The 19,287-nt window shown below is 38.5% G+C and overlaps 1 protein-coding gene across 3 annotated transcripts in view; it reads right to left on the bottom strand.

Moving 5' to 3' along the window:
* EEFSEC (eukaryotic elongation factor, selenocysteine-tRNA specific) overlaps positions 1 to 19,287 on the bottom strand; it is a 133,004-nt gene that overhangs the window by 96,131 nt on the left and 17,586 nt on the right. For all 3 annotated transcript variants that reach the window (XR_004242339.1, XM_032120745.1, XM_032120746.1), the window contains 2 exons: positions 3,210 to 3,417; positions 506 to 602 (listed from right to left, as the gene is read on the bottom strand). Coding sequence is in view for 2 of the 3 variants with exons in the window: in XM_032120745.1 (XP_031976636.1) it covers positions 506 to 602; positions 3,210 to 3,417 (305 nt within the window). In the remaining variant the exon portion in view is untranslated. The remainder of the gene's footprint in view (positions 1 to 505; positions 603 to 3,209; positions 3,418 to 19,287) is intronic.

Here is a 19,287-nt window from a genome sequence, read left to right as displayed (position 1 = left end):
TGTGGGCAGATTGGTCCTGGCTAAGTTCAGTCTAAGGCAATACTACATCCCATGCCCATCCTGAGTCACACAAGCCTGGGAGGTGATAGAGCATTCAGTACTCAGCAGCCCTGAGGAACATCCTGCCTTTATACAAGCCTGGGTGCCCAGGGCCAGACATCCTGAGATTTTTTGATGACTGATGCTGCACCTTACTGCAATTTACAAGTACTTTAAACCTGGCAGCATCCAAATCAGAATTTGACAAGCCTTCAAAGAATGATGCCTTTGTTTTGGGACTATTTTCTGCTGTCTGAAGCAACAGCTGCATCCTTCCAGGGCAAAGACATTCCTTTCCCTAAGCTAATTACAGAGAGGGTGACATGTCTATTGCAAGCTACAAACTACTCTTAGTTATTTCAGGTGTCCTGCCCTTCACAGTACAAACTTCATGTGACATAACTAAGGGTTTTGAACATCTGAGAATGGATACTTTCATGTTATTAGCATGTTCTTCAGCCAGTACCTCAATTAATTCAGAAACACCCAGTGGATTCTCAGACTCTGGGGCTTCTGGTCCACCAGGCTTTGCTGCAACAGCAACAACAGGACACCCAGAGAACCTGAAAGAGAGAAAGACTTTCACCATTAGACCCCAGATCTCCTATATGTGTCAACATAAAGAACTTCCAGGCTCATCTGAAGGCTAGGAAACTCCCTCAAATTCCAATTTATCTGCTCTTCCCCCAATGTGACTGACAATTTCTTCTTGAATTACCAGCAGGTCAGCACTACTGGACTTCACTACGAAAGCTTCAGTCCTGTTCCACATTAGCTACTGATTCAATCCTGTAACAGTCAAATGCAAGATTCAGTTTATTGCAGAAGCAAAGGTCTGTTGTTACCCAGTCTTAATGCAGTGGTTTGCATCCAAAGTCATTTTACCTGGAGACTAGCACATTCTTAACTTTCATTAAAACAATTATAATCCTAACTGTAAAGTCATACCCTTCAAAACAGGAGCCAAATGCAAGATACCACATGATGACTACCTGAGTCTGCAAGATCTGCAGACAACAGAAAGATGTGAATCTGCTGAAATCAAAGCCTGCAAAATTCACAAATCTCAAACATGCAAAGGTTCAGAGAGGCACAGTACAGCCAGCTGACCTCAGTTTACCTTTTATCCTACAATCAGTTTTATTCTTCAAATCCTTAACTTACAGCAGATTTTTTTTTTTTTTTACTAATTCAGTCAGCAGGCTTAACTTTTGCTCCCTAAAATACAACCTAGTGTTGGTTATCGCATTTTTGCAAAAATCAGGATTAACCACATAAAACATATATTAAAGTAATGGAATAATAAATACTAATTACACCAAAAAGGGACTGGTTCTCATAGGTACTTAATTCTTGCAACAGAATGAGACCAAAATTATTGTGGCCATCCTCTTGACACCCACCCCCCACCTGATTTTCTCTCAAAAGGGAGCAAACTGGAGGGAAGAGACAGTGCCTTGCTAAAGAAGAAATGTTAAGGTCTGTAAAGGGAGCTCACTCATTGACCCATCTGTAATCAGGCACATAAGGTATTTTCTTTGTTTACATGCCATAAGCCTGAGGCATCTAGGGACAAAGGGTAACAAAAATGTGCACTGAAAATTCCTGTGATTAACCAGAAAAACTTCTGGAAATTTATTTTCATACAATTATTTCAGAGCACTGTACTGTGATAAACAAATTTATGCTGAACCAGATGCTTTACTCCTCTTCCCATACACCAGAACAAACTGGAGTAATTGTATACTGCATTTGGAGGTACTTCTAAACATGATCCAGCCCTACTGAAACTCTTACTCCATCACACCAAATTTCTTTAAAAAATAGAAATTCCATTCATAGAGGCAGCTTGCTTTTAGTTTTGGTATCAATTCACAGAAAACTAAGTTTTGATTAGGTAAATTTACAAGTATCAAACTACTCAAATATACAAGTTACTTTCCTCTGCCATTTCCTGACAACACTACAATAATTTCCCCAGCATTGGTGGCAACACCTACTCTACTACAGCCTTCAGCTTTGCTTACTGCTATGGAATTGCACATGCACACCTGTGTGTATAGTGAAAATATATCAACAAGTAAAGTATTTTAAAAAGCCAAACCCCTCATTGCCATGCGTTTGGGGTTAGAGGCAATTGTCAAATAGTACCAGCATATATCCTGCTAATAAGAATAGTTTAGAAATAGAAAAGCATTTAAAAACCACGCATTGGGAGATTCAAAGTCAGGCGGGAAAAAGGCTGTTTAGAAACTCCACATGCCCAAGATACAACAGGACAAACACTTTGCAATCACACCCAGGTCAGCTTTCAAAGCACCGTCAAGCACGGACTGCACATACGAAACTTAGATTTGGTTCTCTCTCCTCTGTACTCTGAATCTTGTTCCTTAGATTCTTCAACTCAAAATGTGACCCAATAGTTATGTCCCCCTATATCCCTGAGCAAAGCAAACATGTGCTGCAGTTTCTGTAACCACTAAATAAATGTTGTGTGAATATTTTAGCTTCCCACTTCAAAACAGCCACATTCCCACTCATGAATTTCCCTGCACTTCACTCATCACATACCTCAACTAATGTGCCTAAACAGGGCTGTGTGCCAGCCTCCACTGTGCCAGCCAGAGCCATATGACATTATATAAACTTCCATCATTCTGCTTTCCCTAGTTGGGGAACATTTGTCATCCTCAGCTAAGGAAAATTCCTAACACTTTCTATGGAGTGAAACAGACTTAAAGATCATAACAGAAGTTGCAAGCCCATAAGCTAAAAAAAATCCAACCAAACAAAAAACCCCACCACAAACAAAGAAAAACAAAACAAAAAAAACCCCAGACCACCAAAAACCCACCCCCACAACAAACACACCTAGCCAAACACACATCCATCAGTTCTTCACCTGGATATTCTGGCTTTGTATTATCCTACCCGAACTCCAAGCAGCTCTTTAAATTGAAAGGCTTAATTACAGGAAAGTATTTCTCTACACATGATACTTGCAGATATGAATTTGGAATTGCACCTGAGTTTCTGTAAATCTTTTCACCCTCTTCTCATCATTTTTGCTAGATGTGCTAGTATGTTTAGAAGCACACTGGAAGGGAAATGTTGGTATTTTTGTTCAACATTTTGTTACAAGTTACCTGTTAGTATTACTGCTCACTTACTTGGTATTTTCCAAGGTCTTCTGCATTTTCTTAGTCATCTTCTCAATGGCACTCTGTCTCTTCCCCTCTGGAAGGAGATCTATTTTGTTCAGAACTACCACCATCTTCTGGCAGGCAATTTGCCCAATTACCAAGCACTCTGCTGACTGTGTCTGCATCCCTTTTGTCACATCTATCACAAGCATCATTAAATCGATAATCTGGGCACCTGGAGGAGAACTCAGAGTTAGTATTGCCACAGCATAAAAAGATTAAGGATCATTTTCTCAAATAGTTTTCATTTAAAATTGTCAGCATATGTACAAATGCCCAGAAAGACAAACAAAACACGTGTCAAAGTAAGCACTGAATGCCACAGCTCTTTTGAAATTAAGACCTTGGGAATTTATGCTATTATAGGCTATCATCAGGTCATAAAAACCAGGGAAGAATATGATAGTTCAAGTCTAAGGCTGTTATCTCACTGCATTTAAAAAAATACTACGAAAATTAAGCTTGCAGCAACACAGGCATGACATTTGCCTCAGTTAAAAATTATAATCTAAGCAGCTAAGCAAGAATCTGATACAGCCAAAGAAATACCCAGCAACACTGCAGGGAGCTGCACACTCAGAGCAACCCCAACAAGGGCCGACCATGTACTCTACAAAAATATCCACAAGCCTCAGTCCCTGCCTGCTTACCAGCATTTTTCTTTCCAAGTCCAAAATTTGATAAAAATGAAAACAGTGATCACCATGAGAGACAGGTTTATCCAAAGTCTAAAGAAATTCTTGAGTCCCTCAATGTTAGGAAGAGGCAATTTAAAACCTGCAACATATCATCATTCACTCCCCATTCAGATCCACGTAACATGAACATGTGATTTCAAGCACAGGAACAGAGATCTGATTCCTAGATCGCTTTGTGGAAAAGCTCCTACATTTTAGGCTGAAGTTACCTACCATGCTTATGGATTATTTTTATTTTTCAAAGCATTGTTGTCATGAACCCATAATCTTTTGATTGAAGCAACCTGAATTTCATGGATCTAAATTAGTTTTCAAGGAAGATCTGATGAACATTGGGCCTTCCATTAATTACATTCAGAATTTTCTTGTTTCATTTGAGGTAAGTGAAATACTCTGAATACCAAAATAGAAAAGTGCAACAGACTTTAAATGTTGAGAAAGTTTAAGCATAAAGAAAAACAGAAATTAAAGCTGAACTAACTACCAGAAAGTCATATGCCAAAAAAAGCGCATTTTGAAAGATGATAAAAGCTAGAAATCATGTAAAATGCCAGCATTCTAACTTAAGTACTTATAATAATTGCCTTAAGATCAGAAGAACAAGAAATCAATACAACTGTTCCTTGTTCCTTTGCCCTCTCCAGCGTTTCCCTTGCCTTTTTTTGTTTTTAAGGCTTTTACAATGGCTGTGACAACAGCTACCCTTGTTCTTAATTCCCATGAACTCAGGATAGGAAATCATTCCAAGGTTGAAGTGCATGGGTGAATGAGCGGGTGGGAACTACAACAAGAAAAAAAATTATGGTTACAAATGACTATTTTAACCTACCAGAGCTTTCATCTTGTAATAATGAATGTTAAGCCCTTCGGAGCACTAGTTGGATAATTACGATATTTCCAGTGCTCCTGCAGAATCTTCTCCAATCATTTCAAATATCTCTGCCTGACAAACTGAAGATAGGCTTTATATCTTCAAAAGTAGTTTGCATTTTTTTTTGTTTTGGGAATTGTGTTGATTTAGAACCTGCTTAAATTGCAACACAAACATCATCAAGACTGTACAAAAGGCTCAGACTTTATACACCACCCAAGTGCAGACCTAAAGGTCAGAAACCAAGGCAAACAAACGGCATGAAAATAGTTTGAGTGGGACAAAGCACTTAAGAATCAGAATGGATCCACTTCTGTGAATACTTACAGCAGGGCTTAACTATAAACTTAAAATATTTTGTATTACACTATTCTACACAGCTGACATCCTCAATATGAATGGAAATAAATAATTAAAACCAAACAATCAAGTCCAATTCTTTATGAATACTATAAAAAGGATATTCTGGTAACACAACAATGCTGCAGCTCGAGCCGTACCAAACATTATTGTGACTACTAAAGCACAGTGATCCTCATGCTCCAAAACTAAGCCAAAGCAACCAGAACCAAACCTGGCCTTGAAAAGGGCAGCTCATAAGAGTCATTATATACAGTGTGGTATCTTTCCCTCCAAAAGAACACAAAATCTGCACTGAACTGTAATATGTAGTTTCAATAAAAGGGGCCACTTTACCTTGAAACTCTAAATTAACTGCTTTGAATGCATTTGTTATAAAGCAAATGCTTGCAATTGCTGTATTTATGAATCTATTAGCAACACTTTAAAAGAGCCATAAAAATCATCAACCCAGTTGCTAGAAGGTTGAGAATGTCTGCCTTGGGGCATTGCAGAGCAACGAGAAGATGAACAAAGAAAAATAACTGTACAGTCCATGGAAAAACTCCAGAAACACCAGAAGACACACCATGACACTCCAGACAAAAAAATACTTCAAGTCAAGGAAGCAGCAACACACACAAGTTCACAAACACTGTTGGCACAATTACTGTGCCTCCTCTGAAGCCCCAACGTGCTGACTGGCCACAGCTCCGAAGAGATGGCACAAGATGGGACAGAAGGCATGGCAGGCAGAGCTGGCACACAAGCAGGGTGGGAAGCTGCTGCCCTTCAAAGGAGTCGTGGAGCCAAGGCAAAGATCATGACAGCATTGACAGAAATACTTGAACTGCATTCTCCCCAAGGCATGAGGATGTTTTGTAACGCCTTGTACGTGTCTACTCGTGCATATCAAGGCAGGAGTGCTCAGGTTTACAGGACCCTTGAGTAACAAGGTAAAAAAAAAAAAACCTAAAATTTAGTTCCTCAACTTTCCTCCTTGAGCTGTTTAATAAACCATCTTTGACAATTCACCTTCTTCCCAGTCCCCCATCTTCTCCTACACAGTTTTACATTTTGTTTTATTCTAGAACCCATTTCCTTCATTGCCCATCATCCATGCAGAATAGTTCATTAAATACTGAAACAAAATCATCTAGAGAAGCGTACAAGGATTCACCAACGTCACATTTCAAATCAGGAAAACTGGCAGGTTATTTGTGCCAAGATGACAAAACTGTAACACCCCCCATCTACCATGGAACACCTCATTCAGTACATTTTCTCCTCAAAACATATAAATGGTAATAGCAGACAGAATATGTTTAACTTTATATTCACTACTTAAATAATCTCTAGTAAACAATCAGTTCACCATCATATCAGAGTTCAGTCAACAAAAGGCAAAATATTTCTGAATAATTTTCTACAGCTGAGAAAGATTTAACTAGGAACAGTGAAGTGAGGATGGATTATATGAGCATTCTCATGAATACAATCTCACTTGGAAAGATTTTTCAATTGGGGCATAAAAATGTTACAGAAATACTCTGTGGAGACTTGAAAAACAGTAATAAGAATAAAACAAGGTGAAAATATTACTCACACCTGCACTATACGACAACAAAATGCCAGCCATGGGTTCTTGTGCAAAATGAAACAGAAGAACTGAAAGAACAAAGAACTGAACTCCTCAAAAAAGGAGACAAAATATGGGCCTACACAGTTAAGAACAGTGATAGGGAAGACGCTGTGGATGATTTGAGTATTCCTCAAGCCTTCAGAGCAAGAAAATGGCTTGAAATTACTTTGAACAAAGCAGAGACACATGCAAAGGACAAGTCTGCATACAAGGAAGCACAGCAATCAAAAATATTTTATCTGCACTGAAGCAGGTCACATAGAATCAATGAAAAAGTTAAACTAAGATACTCAAATTATTTCTACTACAGAGAAAATGGGTGTAACCTTTTATTTGCCACTTCATCTATGAAAGACACGTTCAAGAACATTTAGAAAGATAAATCCTGACGTGTGATTTCTCACTTTGCTTGAAAATGAAAGATCAATTATTGGAGTACCCTTTGTGTGATGACACACAGCTCAGATGAGGCCCTGTAAAAAGCAAATGAAATAAACTAGTTGTCATCAGAAAACACAAGGGGGTGGAGAAAGATGGGAATTATATTTCAAAGATAAGCAGCTGAACCACAGCAAAAATAAAGTAGATAGTCTGAGTGAAGAAAAACAAACAAGAAAGATAAAACATGAACTGAGAGATTCTGGATGACAGCCAGATACAGGAAAAACACAAGACCAGCAGCACAGCATCACAGAGACTGCAAGTGCCAGCTAAACCTGGAGGCAGCAGCACTCATTTGTGCCACAAAAGTGACAGGGAACACAAAGCTCAGAAAATAAGAAGAACACCTTCACAGACAAGATAAACTCCAGCTACTGCTTTGAACATACAATCCATGCTTGCTCCTGAATTTTGAGGAGTATGAGATTATAAAAAGTCATCAAGGAAGTAATTTATTACTCTTTACTGAGGAGATTAGTTGAATCACAGATGTCAGAGGTTATGACATATTTCCAAAGAGCAGAAGGCAGCAACTCAAGCTTCCCTAAAGTGGCCACCAGTTCAATTTCTTCACGGGAAGAGCAAAATGATACCACTTGCAACATCACTCCTAGCTAGCTCTCACTCTTGGATCCCGAAAGAGCTCACCAGCTGCTGCCTGAGTACACTGAAAAAGAACAGTATGCATTTTAAAAGTATGTATCAATGAACTTTTAGTCTTTAGGAGAAAATTCACTGCATTCTCTACATTTGCATTATTTAATATAGTATCTCTTCAAACCTTTGCTGAAACAGGAAAAAAGGCCTACCCAGAGTTCTAGGCAACAAGGCTGCAGACCTTCATCCCCTCCATCAAATTCACTCCTCAAATGTGTTTAGTGTCACACACAATTAGTAAAAACCAGCTCTTACACCAGCGTTCACAGGGAAACACCATGGGAGTACCCAACACATCAGACACATTTTCCAGAACAGTAGAGCACTGTAACTGCAATGCTTTATTCTGGAACAGAACATTACACCTTAAATAACAAACCTCCTTCAACCTCAATCACAGAGGCTGCTGTGGTTCTGTGTGTTACATGAACTCAGAGCACCTTCCATTCGTGCAGCCTGTTGCATGCTTGTAAACTTTATACACCAACTCCCAGACTGAGCTGTGACCCTACAGCAAAATATAACATTAACACTAATTCAGAAAAAGAGGACATTATTAGATCTAGGAAAACAAACAAACAAACCCCCAAACACTTCAGCCTCATGTATTAGTTTATCAGCTCCAAAAACATATTGCTATTTTATTATACATGCACTGAGCCCATTTTCAGAACCATCCAGTTATAATCTCCAAGCACTAAATTAGCTACCAATTCCTTACTGAAAAGCCTACCCCAAAAGGCATTTTCAACAAATAGGCAGAATCTCAGTTGTTTTGTCTTTACCAAATGTAGATCAAGAATAGGAGAGCATTTTTAAGTTGTATTATTTTGGCAAGCATAACTAAAGTATTGCATTAGATTCCCCATAATACATCAATATAAAGCTGATTTGGCTTCAAAAGGTAAAACCTGGTGAATGGAGGGAAGAAGAGGGGATCAGGTCCCTGTGTGAACAAAGGGGAGGTTTTGCATGCCACACAAACATGGAACACAGGCACAGATTCTGACTGGTGGCTCCTTTAAGCTACTGTGTCCTGTCCTGTTTGTGGTAATCTTTTTAGCTGACTTTGCACAAACAGTGCAACTCTTGTTCACAGGCAGCAAAAGGAAGCAGAAAATGGAATTTGAAATGTAAAAATAAAATAATTGTGGGCCATGAGCTATAATTTGATTTCATGCTCTACAAGGAAATGAAAGAGGACTTCCTTAAACATACTTTTTTTTTTTTTAAATATGCTTTTTACCATGTTAGGATTTCCTCGAGTGCAGAAGAGAAAATAGGATTGTTGAAAATGTACCGTTCTCAAGTATCATTGCTACTCAGGGGCAAAGCTCTGTTTTAATGTGCACTTCCCATTCTGGGAAAGAGGAAATTCTTCAATTAATAAACCGGGTGGACTGAGGCGAGTTTTTAAGGTTTAATCAATTTCATCTGCACACGGGATAAAAAGACCAACTATTCTACCATTTTTACCTCCACTATTCCACTTTCAAAAAAAAAAAAAAAAAAAATGAAATCAATGTTTTATTTTGAGTTCTTTGAGGTTAGTATCTCCTGTCTCAGGAAATATTGTCTATATCATGCAGTGAGTATCCAGCTTCCCCTTTCCCAGCCCCCTCCCCCCGCCTTTTTTTTGTTAAGAAACTTTATTCAGAAACAACTAAATTATTCCCTGTTTCCATATACAGTTACACCCCGGGAGATGTTACAAGTCACACAGGATTTTGCTAGTTACCTTAAGAAGGGAGGCACTGTGATGAATAAGGAAGATGTTTTACAGGATGTGGAATCTCCCAAAATTCAAACAGAAATAGGAGGTGTGAGGCAGGGAGAGGCATGCACTCAACTGGGGTTTTACATGAATTTACATTAATTACACATGAAGACACCTTCTGTAAAGCAATGCAAATCATGGATCAAAACCAATACAACTCCTGTTAGGAAACACTTTGAAAAGAAAAGGAACTCATGGAGTTCAAGCATCCCACCATCATTTCCAAAGTAGCCATCAGCAGCTCAGAGCACAAACAGGGAGCTGTGCAGCCTCAAACTCAGGATCCCTTGTAACATCTCTGATAGAAAGCATCAGACTGGCAACCCACAACACTTCTGAGTGCACAATAAAGCTTAAAATTAGAAGCATTATGTCATTGCATGAATTCTCTTCAGATGAAAACCAGCCACTATGGTTGGTCTGTAACTGAGAGCTGGAAAGGGAAAAGAAGTGTGGCCATAAGGGCATAATTGTAAGAAGTCCATTTCTTGTATGTCAAATAACCCATCTATTACAGTTATTTATCTGTATACGCGAATTCAACTCAACTACAAGTAGTAGGTGATAACTGCTAATAAGAAATAAAAGGTTCTTTTGCAAAAGACATCATACAAGAATCCCCTTGAATATACTTTATACTTCATCTGCCAGAAGAAACAGTGTGCCATATTGTTCTGAAGAGGACAAAGGCACGAATGCCTCTACCATATCCTTTGTCAAGTCATCCAAGGATCTATCTTGTTTGAATAAGTTCTAACTACATGTCAGAAACAAGTCTGTGTTCTTCAAAGGGAGGAAATGCCTGTAATGATTGAGTATGTCAATAAGCTTGATCATGCTGAAGTAGCATGAACAAAGCTGATAAAGCCTCTATGAAGGTCATGCTAAGAAAGACTGAGGAATATCTTCCAATAACTTATTATATGCTGGTCAAGCTATTGCAATACTGTACACAGGATTAAGCTTATATTAAATGGATGAGTTATTGAGAAAAAAAATCACAGACAAACCTTAAAGTGAAAACGCTCTCAAAAATGCAGTACAACACAGGAAGAAAGAAGGTTATCAAGAGATCCTTTGCAAGGATTTACAGAATGTAAGGAATCCCATGCTGTCTTCAGCCTCTTCAGAGGAAGGCCAAAAGCACAAGCCTGAGAAATGTCTGAACACCTTGGTAGTTTCCACCACTTATGGAAGAGACACTATTCTTAAGACAAATACTGGATGCCCTTATTGCAATCTGACTAGATTCACTGGTTAAACACACATTAAATTTACACATAATTTTGTAAAAAAACTAAAATTATAGAGAAACCTCCCTCCAAAGACTTCCAAATAGAAATTCACTACTAAAGAGAGATTGCTATGAACCTTTTTAATTAAGGTAACAAATTAATTTCCTACACTTGTCCTCCCCTCTCCCCAACACAAATGGAAGCTAAGTACACCTCACCTCCTCCCAGCCTGAGCATAAGCTGGAGCAGCACAAGTAATGGCCACTGCTAAGGATACATCCTTCTACAGCCAAGGAAAGGCCGCAACTAATATCCTTCACTTCCATGGTAAAGACAAAACATGCAAGGGAAAAAGGCATTTTTCCCCATGTGGTTTCAAGCCAGGGCAATCACACACTATTTTGTTACTGTGCTGATCTACATCACTACCTATACATAGGCAGTGATCTAGAAGCAATTGTCACTGAAGCAGAGCAGTGAAAAGGCTCTGGCACCTGGTCATGGAGGCTGCAGCTCCTTGAGCTGGGAAGTTCCTGCTCCCAGCTTTGCTTCCCCAGCACTGTGTTTATTTAGGCCTCCCACAGTTCATGGAGGGTCTGATGAAAGGCAAAGTTGAAGCTCAGACCAGTCGGCTCAATCCAGCCACAGCGGAGAGCTCTCCCTGAGACTGGCGAGGTGGCCCAGCTGCTGCAGGGAGAGCCAGAGCTGGCACAAGGGAGGCAGCAGGACCAAAGAGCCAAGAGCTGCCAAGAGAAAATGGGAAAAAGCAAAGCAAACCTCCTGTTTCTAGGGACAGGATGCTGCTGCAGGCCAAGAGGTTCATTGAACAGCAGCCTGAGGAACTACAGAGAAACTTAAAGCTGAATAAACAGTCCACATATTGTTAGGAAGAACTGAAAGAAACTCAAGTACATGTGTATATACACAAAACTAGTGCTATTACTTCAGAAAATTCTGAAAAGATACAGTCATTATATGCTGTTCAATGCAAAATTGTTTTACGTTTAGAAGCAGCAAAAAAAAGGCAAAGTACTAGACTTGACCTATATCCAACGTAATATTGAAATAAAATCCTGCGTTTTGATCTGGTCACTTTCTGGAGAAGGAATCTTGAGGTAGCTTCAAAAAAGGAAACAAGACAAATGCACTCAGGTCCTTCACATACAACTTCACTTACAAAGAAAAAAATCCATGTTAACAGCACACAGTGACAAACACAAATGAAATTGAGCGAAAGATGGGAAATAAAACACCTCCAATAAAAGAGCACAATCAATTATGTAATTTTAAGTAGCACAATTTAAACTTAGTGCTGCTAAATAGCATCTGTCTTTAGACAAATAAAAATACAGCTTTATACATTAAGATTTTTAAAGCTACATCCAGCTAGATGAAACTTCATTTTTTAATAAAACATTTATGATTTTATCCCGTGTAAGGAGTATTAAGATGAAACTTAAAGAAAGGGACACTTTATTCCATCACTGACTTTCTTGTTTGTCCCTATAAAACATTCATTTTGACTATTTCCAAAGAAAAGGTAACAAACCACATGAGTGACTACTAGGGTCTGGCATTTAAATTCCTGTTCTTTAAATAAATATTTCTGTTGAAAACCAGAAAATCACCCCAAATGAAAATCCTATAGACAATGAGGGGAGAGCAAAGCAAACAATTCTTGCCTTGTAACAAGAAGTGCCATGTAATACATAGCATGTGTAAAAATGGAGGTAAAGTACCATATGAGAGAAGACGTCATCCTTCTTCCATATGCACAAAAGTCCTTTTCTGTAATATTACCTATTACTAGATCTGAATTTCTATATTGACAGGGCACAAACTGGACAGAGTCCAAAACAGACCTCTACTTATTTTAATGTTGAAAACATTAACTATGGTACAATTCAAGAAAGCCTACATATCTTGGAAGAGCAACAATCATTCTGAGTAGACACAGATGACTGCTACAAAAAAAGGTAGCATTTGCTGAATTACACAACACCATGGTATTTCAGCTGCATTAATTTCTTTCTTGGCTTGAAGTCGAAAGTGCATAAATTGTGAATTAGTTAGCAAACATTAACTTTTTAAAGTGTCATTCGTGTATATGTATATGCAAATACAGACACCAGTAAAAGCTGAGAAGTTAAATGTTTAGGATACTGCACAAAACTACAGCGCAGTTACTTAGCATTTTAGACTGAATGTCACTATACAGCTCATCAGCCTTGAAGTACAATCAGGGGCATATAGTAAAAAAAAAAAAAAAAATTTCATACACTTGAAAGCAAAAGAAATCACAGAAGAAACCAACTGAGTTATTACTATCCATGTTGTAAACCTGGTTTGTCCAGGGATTTTTTGTTTGTTTGTTTTTTTGCACTACCTGCCTATATTACACCTAGCAGAAAAAAGGAAAAAAGTTCAGTTTCGTATTTTGGAATTCAGGTCATAAACTATTTCAACAAGAAACAGTCATGTCAAGTTTCTAGGTTCCCAATCTCATACAAAAATGGCACCTGTAATTCCACCAACTCATATCAAACCCAAACTTAGAAATTTGCAATGAAGTGCCCTGCTCCTTCTGGCTGGAGTTTTTTAGTTCATAAAACAAGGTTTCTGAAACAATGTGACAGTAAGTTGTGTAATAAATCAACACTTGACATTCATGCTTCAGGAGAAAAGGTGCAAAGTAGAAAAAAAATGGATACTTGTAAAACCCTGCTTTGACCTCCTCAGACGATATTGTGTGCTCAGGGTTCTAGTAAGCTTTCCTAGGAGCCTAATGAGTGATTAGGTCAAGTTTCAGACTTGTTATTCAGAGGTATTTTGTTTTGGTATCAATGCCACGTGTGTTTTTGCACTGCTCTGAAGAGTTAAACGTAAGGTAACATTACACTTGGGCCTTATATAGTGACCATAAATGGTCCCTGATGGTCCATAAAGTCTTTACTATAAACACTGAAAAGCAAACAGGTCAGAGGACCAAGAACAAAAAAAATATCCTTTTTATAGTCTTGACCCGTATCAGCTTTATGTTTGCTCTCTACAAGATCTCCTGCCAAGTTTCAAGAAAAAAAAGTAATTATACTTGCATGTGATAATGTTAAATACATTGCAAAAAATATAACTCCAAGTATGACCATTCTGTCCTTTGCATCTTTCAAAGATTACAGACACTATCTTTGAAGCTATTTCCAAGACCTAAAAGAGAAAACAGTGGCTTAGAGGTATAAAAAGAATCAAACCTCTGGAAGAACTGCAAAGGCACTGAACCTGCACCAATGAGGACATGAGCCCATCCCCAGTTCTGATCGACTTCCACACATGTGGAGCCTTCTGCTCCATCTCTCATTACTCAGTTCACACCACACAGAAACAGACTATTCCCAGCTTCAAGAATGATGCACCTGAGGTTTCTCCACTAACTGGAGTGTGGAGACAAATATCGAGTGAAAGCCTCTGTAGTACCTACAACCATGGGAATTCCTGCTACCTCCCTGATACTACAGGATCCTCAGGCCAGAGCCGACAGCAGCCTATACCAGTATGCCTTTTACTACAAATGACAAGTCATACAAAATCAGGTTCATACCGAAAAGAGAAAAGCAGTACAAAAATTACTGGAATAACTCTATGTATTTTCCAAGATTGTTTCAGGGAGAGATGCACATAAACAGCCACCAGTGCACGTATTTTCCTTCAAAGCAGTGAGCTGTTTCAGTAAGTGAACTCCTGTATTAGCTTTTCAGACAATTTAACACGCTGATTTCCAAGAACAGACCAACTGAAATGTTTCCTAACCAATCTGTTCATATTTCTGTCCATATTTGAATCTACTATAACATACAGGCCCCATACTGGACTCAGAGGGGGCAAAACCAGACTCATGAACAATAACTACAACGTTTCTATAAATTCTACCCTCTATCAGTACTATTTCACACTCAGCTCTTCAACTTTTCAAGCTCTTTTAACATTTGTACAAGATGGTATCTTTCCATCAGCATATCTAGGATTCAATCACATCCATGCCCCCATGTTGTAACACAAAGAGAACCAGCACATCTCAGAAATCCTTACACAAGCAATACACAACTTCAGTACTTGATTATCTCAGGATAAAAAGAATGTGCTATGCTTAATGACCAACAAGTTCATTTTTTTCCTTCCCAGAGGACTGGAGAACTGTTACTACAGGGCATCTATTGCCTCCCTCTGGGTGCTTTGGAGAATTACTGAATTACAAACATCTTGGAACATCTGTTAGAATTTCTTCAAGCATGTTTTAATCAGTTTAATATTAGATGTCAAGGAGACTTTTTTGCTATCTTTGTGTTAACTTCTTCAAGTCCTGCCTAGCCAAAGGATATCTCACTGTAAATTCTTGTTCACTCTTCTGCTGTATCTTTGAAAGATCAGTCTAAGGAAAAGTTCCATGCAGCAGTCATTGGAGATAAGGACCATCACACAGGTAGACAGACCCGAATATACATTTAGATATGCAACTCCAAACTTCCAAAACCTATAAACAGCAGTTTGCATGCAGCTGAAAACGAGTATAGATATGAAAGTTGTACCTGAGAGATACTGCTGAACCACCTTGAAATTCTTGACTCCAATAAACTTTTCTCTACTTAAATTCAATGTTTTAGGCCAACTACTCTGAAAATCATGAAATGCACTGGAATCCCCAAGAAACACACAAGTTATCACCTTGATCAGAGATTTGCTACAGGATTCTCTTCTCTCCACCCCTCTGTCAATTCAAGGACATTAATCTTGTAGTGCACCTGCAGCTTTAGATACCTCAACCACCACCAGTAATAAATTTATTTAAAACCTTATACAGATCAAGAGCACGTTTCTACAAGACTGACAAAAATAAATTTTCTTAAACAATTCTGTCACCAAGTCATCAAGTCCACAAGTAAAACTCCAATTCATCAGATTCTAAATCATTATTCTGCAAAAAAAATAAAGTGTTCCATACCAAGCTGAAAAAAAATTATGTGATTCTGCTCTTAAATTGTTGCAAGCCCTAAGCTACCTTGTCTCTGTCTTTGAAATAAAGTAAGCAAATGTCTTGCACCCTGCACTAAAGGAGCTTGTTTTGTATTAAAATCCAGTCCTATTATGCTTTTTACAACACTGTATGCAACACACTGTCCTAACAGAAGAGTTATGGTAGAGTATGGGAATATTCCTGCACAGGTCTCAGATGTGCTTCATCTGAGAATGTGAAACAAGATTTTTTATTTTTTTTTTTAAATTAACAGTTTACATTTTGCTTTTTTTTTTTTCTTCTCTGCTGTCCTCAAAAACAAAACAAAATTGAAGATTGCTAGGGGCAATGAAAAACGCATTCTTTAATTTTCTCTTCACCCTCCACAATACTGAAATAACATCAGTCAGGGTTATAAACATCTGTAATTGCCAGGGGAATGTACAATACATTCAGAAACTCCAGGCCCACATATCCTGTAGCTCTGCACTTCACAAACAAAAGGTTGGGGAAAGAAAGAGGGGGTGGGGTACAGGGAATAAAGGCTTAAAGATTAAAGTCACAGGCAGAGACAGACGGCTCCGTTTTTTAATAACTGAAAACACGAGTTGTGCCTGAATGTGCTCATTGTTTTATGGCAGGGGGGAGAGTCTCCGCATGCTGGACTGGCTGGCGACAGAACTGCCTTTGCATCAAAAATAAGATTTGCAAAAAAAAAAAAAAAAAAAGACACCAAACCCATGCCCTAATTTCCCCTCTTGCAATGGTTAATGATGCTTTTAGGTAGCAAACAACAAATTATCCCACCTTACCTTTATTAAATTGGGGAAAACTTCATGACTGGAAGTATTACCTGATGGAAACAGTGTAAGGCACAGCTGCAGAGATGGCTGAAGGTTTTATGCTGTGAAGGAACACAGACTATGAACAAGAACAGTCGTACATAACAAACAGGCACATCTAGGGAACAACGAGCTTATAAATCTAATTCTGATAGGTTCTTCACACAATAAAACCAGTGCTGCAAGGCTGAATTATGGTATAAGCAGATTTTTATATGGTTTCAAGAAGTTTAGCTGTCATGAGGAAGTTCTTAAGTCCTTACTTTTTAAAAGCATCAGCAATACTTTTAGTGAATGAAAAGTTTCATGAGCTGGGTTCACTTCAGTCAATAAAAAATGCCATTAGTTTAAAATATTGCACTACAGCATGAAAAAATTGCAAATATTTCTTTTAGGTTTTAAAGTAATTTTTCTCTCAAAAATTTAGGAGTACAAGCACTTGCACACTACATGGCTATTCAGTATCGATGATTATAAATGTGTATTATTTTTAAATTCCATAATACTAATTTTTCTAATCCAAATAATCTAATACTTATCATGATCTATTTCAGTGGAAAAATTTTTTCGGGTTAGATCCCACCAGTGCCCAGGAACCCATCTTAAGGTCAATGCAATGAGGACAGTTCCACTGCTGGGTGCCAATGAACCACAGGTAAACAAGCAGCCTGAACAAACATACGTAAACAAAAAATATTAAATCATTCTTTCAGTTTTATTCTAATCTAGCCTCAGATGTTACCATAAGAGAGCTTTTGTTTTACTGCATTTTTTTTTACCTGCCAACTTTGCTTTAAATATAGACAGAAAGGAGATAATTCAACAAGACAACAGGCTCTTTCATCTAAAACCATGAAACTCCCAGTCATAACTTCTTGGGGAAGCCTAAAATAAGGAGCAGGGAGGCACACAACAGGAGTCAGTGAAAAGTACTCTCCTGCCCAAAGCAAGCATGCTGTGCCGGGAGAAATCAGTGGCCACAAATACACAGCTCCTCAGCCAAAAATGTCAGACCTGGAATGCTCCAGCCATCATCCCCTCTTTGTTGATGCAACACTTTTGCATCATCAGCCACTGGATGTCTTGTTGAGATTAAAAATATTGTGGAGAGTTACTGTCTGTTTAGCAAAGAAAAAAAAAAAAGACAGAGTCCATGTCAGAAAGGGAGGGGAAGGGAAAAGCCGAAACATGAGCTCATAAGCCTGATGTGGAGGATAAAGGCAGGCTTTGTTTTACCTCATTCATACCAAGTATGAACAAGAGACTCATCACTGTTTTGAGCTTGAACTGCAAAATTTGTTTTGTATGCAGCACTGCAAATTTTTTTCCTCATGTAACTCAACTACCCCTCTTTCTCAAAAATAGCTTTTGCTGATGCTCTGATCAAGCATTTAAGCCTAGATGAAACCTGTATAATAACAGACTCTCATTCTGCCCACACTACACATTCTGACACTTCAGAAGCACCTACAAAGGCATTCTTACATAGTAAAGACCAGCCTTGGTTATACCACTGATGTTGCCCAAGTTCTCATGCACTCAAACAAAGTAACTAAAATTAAAATATAGGAATATTTAAAAGAAAAGAAAAATCACTTGGAGAACACACTGGCTATCTAGCCACACTAAGAGTTAGGCAACAGTTACTAAACTGGAGATACTTCTTTGGGCTAGAAGTATTAATTCTTTTTAAACTTTCAAATGCAGAATTCAGTTCAAAAATACAACACAATGTTTAAAAGGTACAGTCTTTGGAAGATTAGAGGTAAAAAAAAGAAACCACCAGAAAATAAGCCTGTCCTCTGAAAAAGACTACCCACCAGTGCTGTCCCTAAAAGAGCTCAAGGGCAATACCAAAAGGCAGCACAGGAAAGCAGAGCCTGGATTCTACTTTCGTGCTCCTAGGAAAAGGCAAAGAGGGTGGTAATTTACCGTGTACAACCAAATTGTACATGAAAGTTTAGAACCAGCCAATTAAAGCTAACATTATGGAATGGAACTGAGGTCCGAGTGGAATGCGTTAGACACGCATTCCAGACAACGGCTCCAGAGTCCGCCTGCGAGGCGCATACTGTACAAAGTACAAAGGGTCAAGAAGTTCCTCTCAAAGAGAGCCCCAGCTCCGACCAGGAGTCAGGACAGCTTGCCCAAAACACAGACATGGTGCCCAGCTGCAGAATGACACCATGGCTACAAAACCAAGTCATCACCTGCATTGACAGAATGCTATGGAGAGAGTCAGAAAATTTGTCAATCAAGAAAGGGCAAATCTCACAACAACTGAGAATCAAATGGACGGGGTAACAAGGAACAAAGACGACACTGGATCTGGACACTGATCTGGACACTGGAGGAGAGGGTACAGTCCCCTACAACTAACAGCAATAAACATGCCTATTTCAGTTAAAATCTCTTACATATATCTCTTTCATACACTCAACCACAGCTTTGCTTCTCTTAAACAGGTCAATGTAGAACGAGTAGAAGAGTTACTACTACCTAGTGGGAAGTTGGAAGACAACTACCTCAAGTTATCAG

Source organism: Corvus moneduloides, chromosome 11, assembly GCF_009650955.1.
Source record: "Corvus moneduloides isolate bCorMon1 chromosome 11, bCorMon1.pri, whole genome shotgun sequence".
Taxonomy (NCBI): domain Eukaryota; kingdom Metazoa; phylum Chordata; class Aves; order Passeriformes; family Corvidae; genus Corvus; species Corvus moneduloides.
The sequence above is the reverse complement of the archived record's forward strand: the minus strand, read 5'-3'. Positions and strand labels throughout refer to the sequence as shown.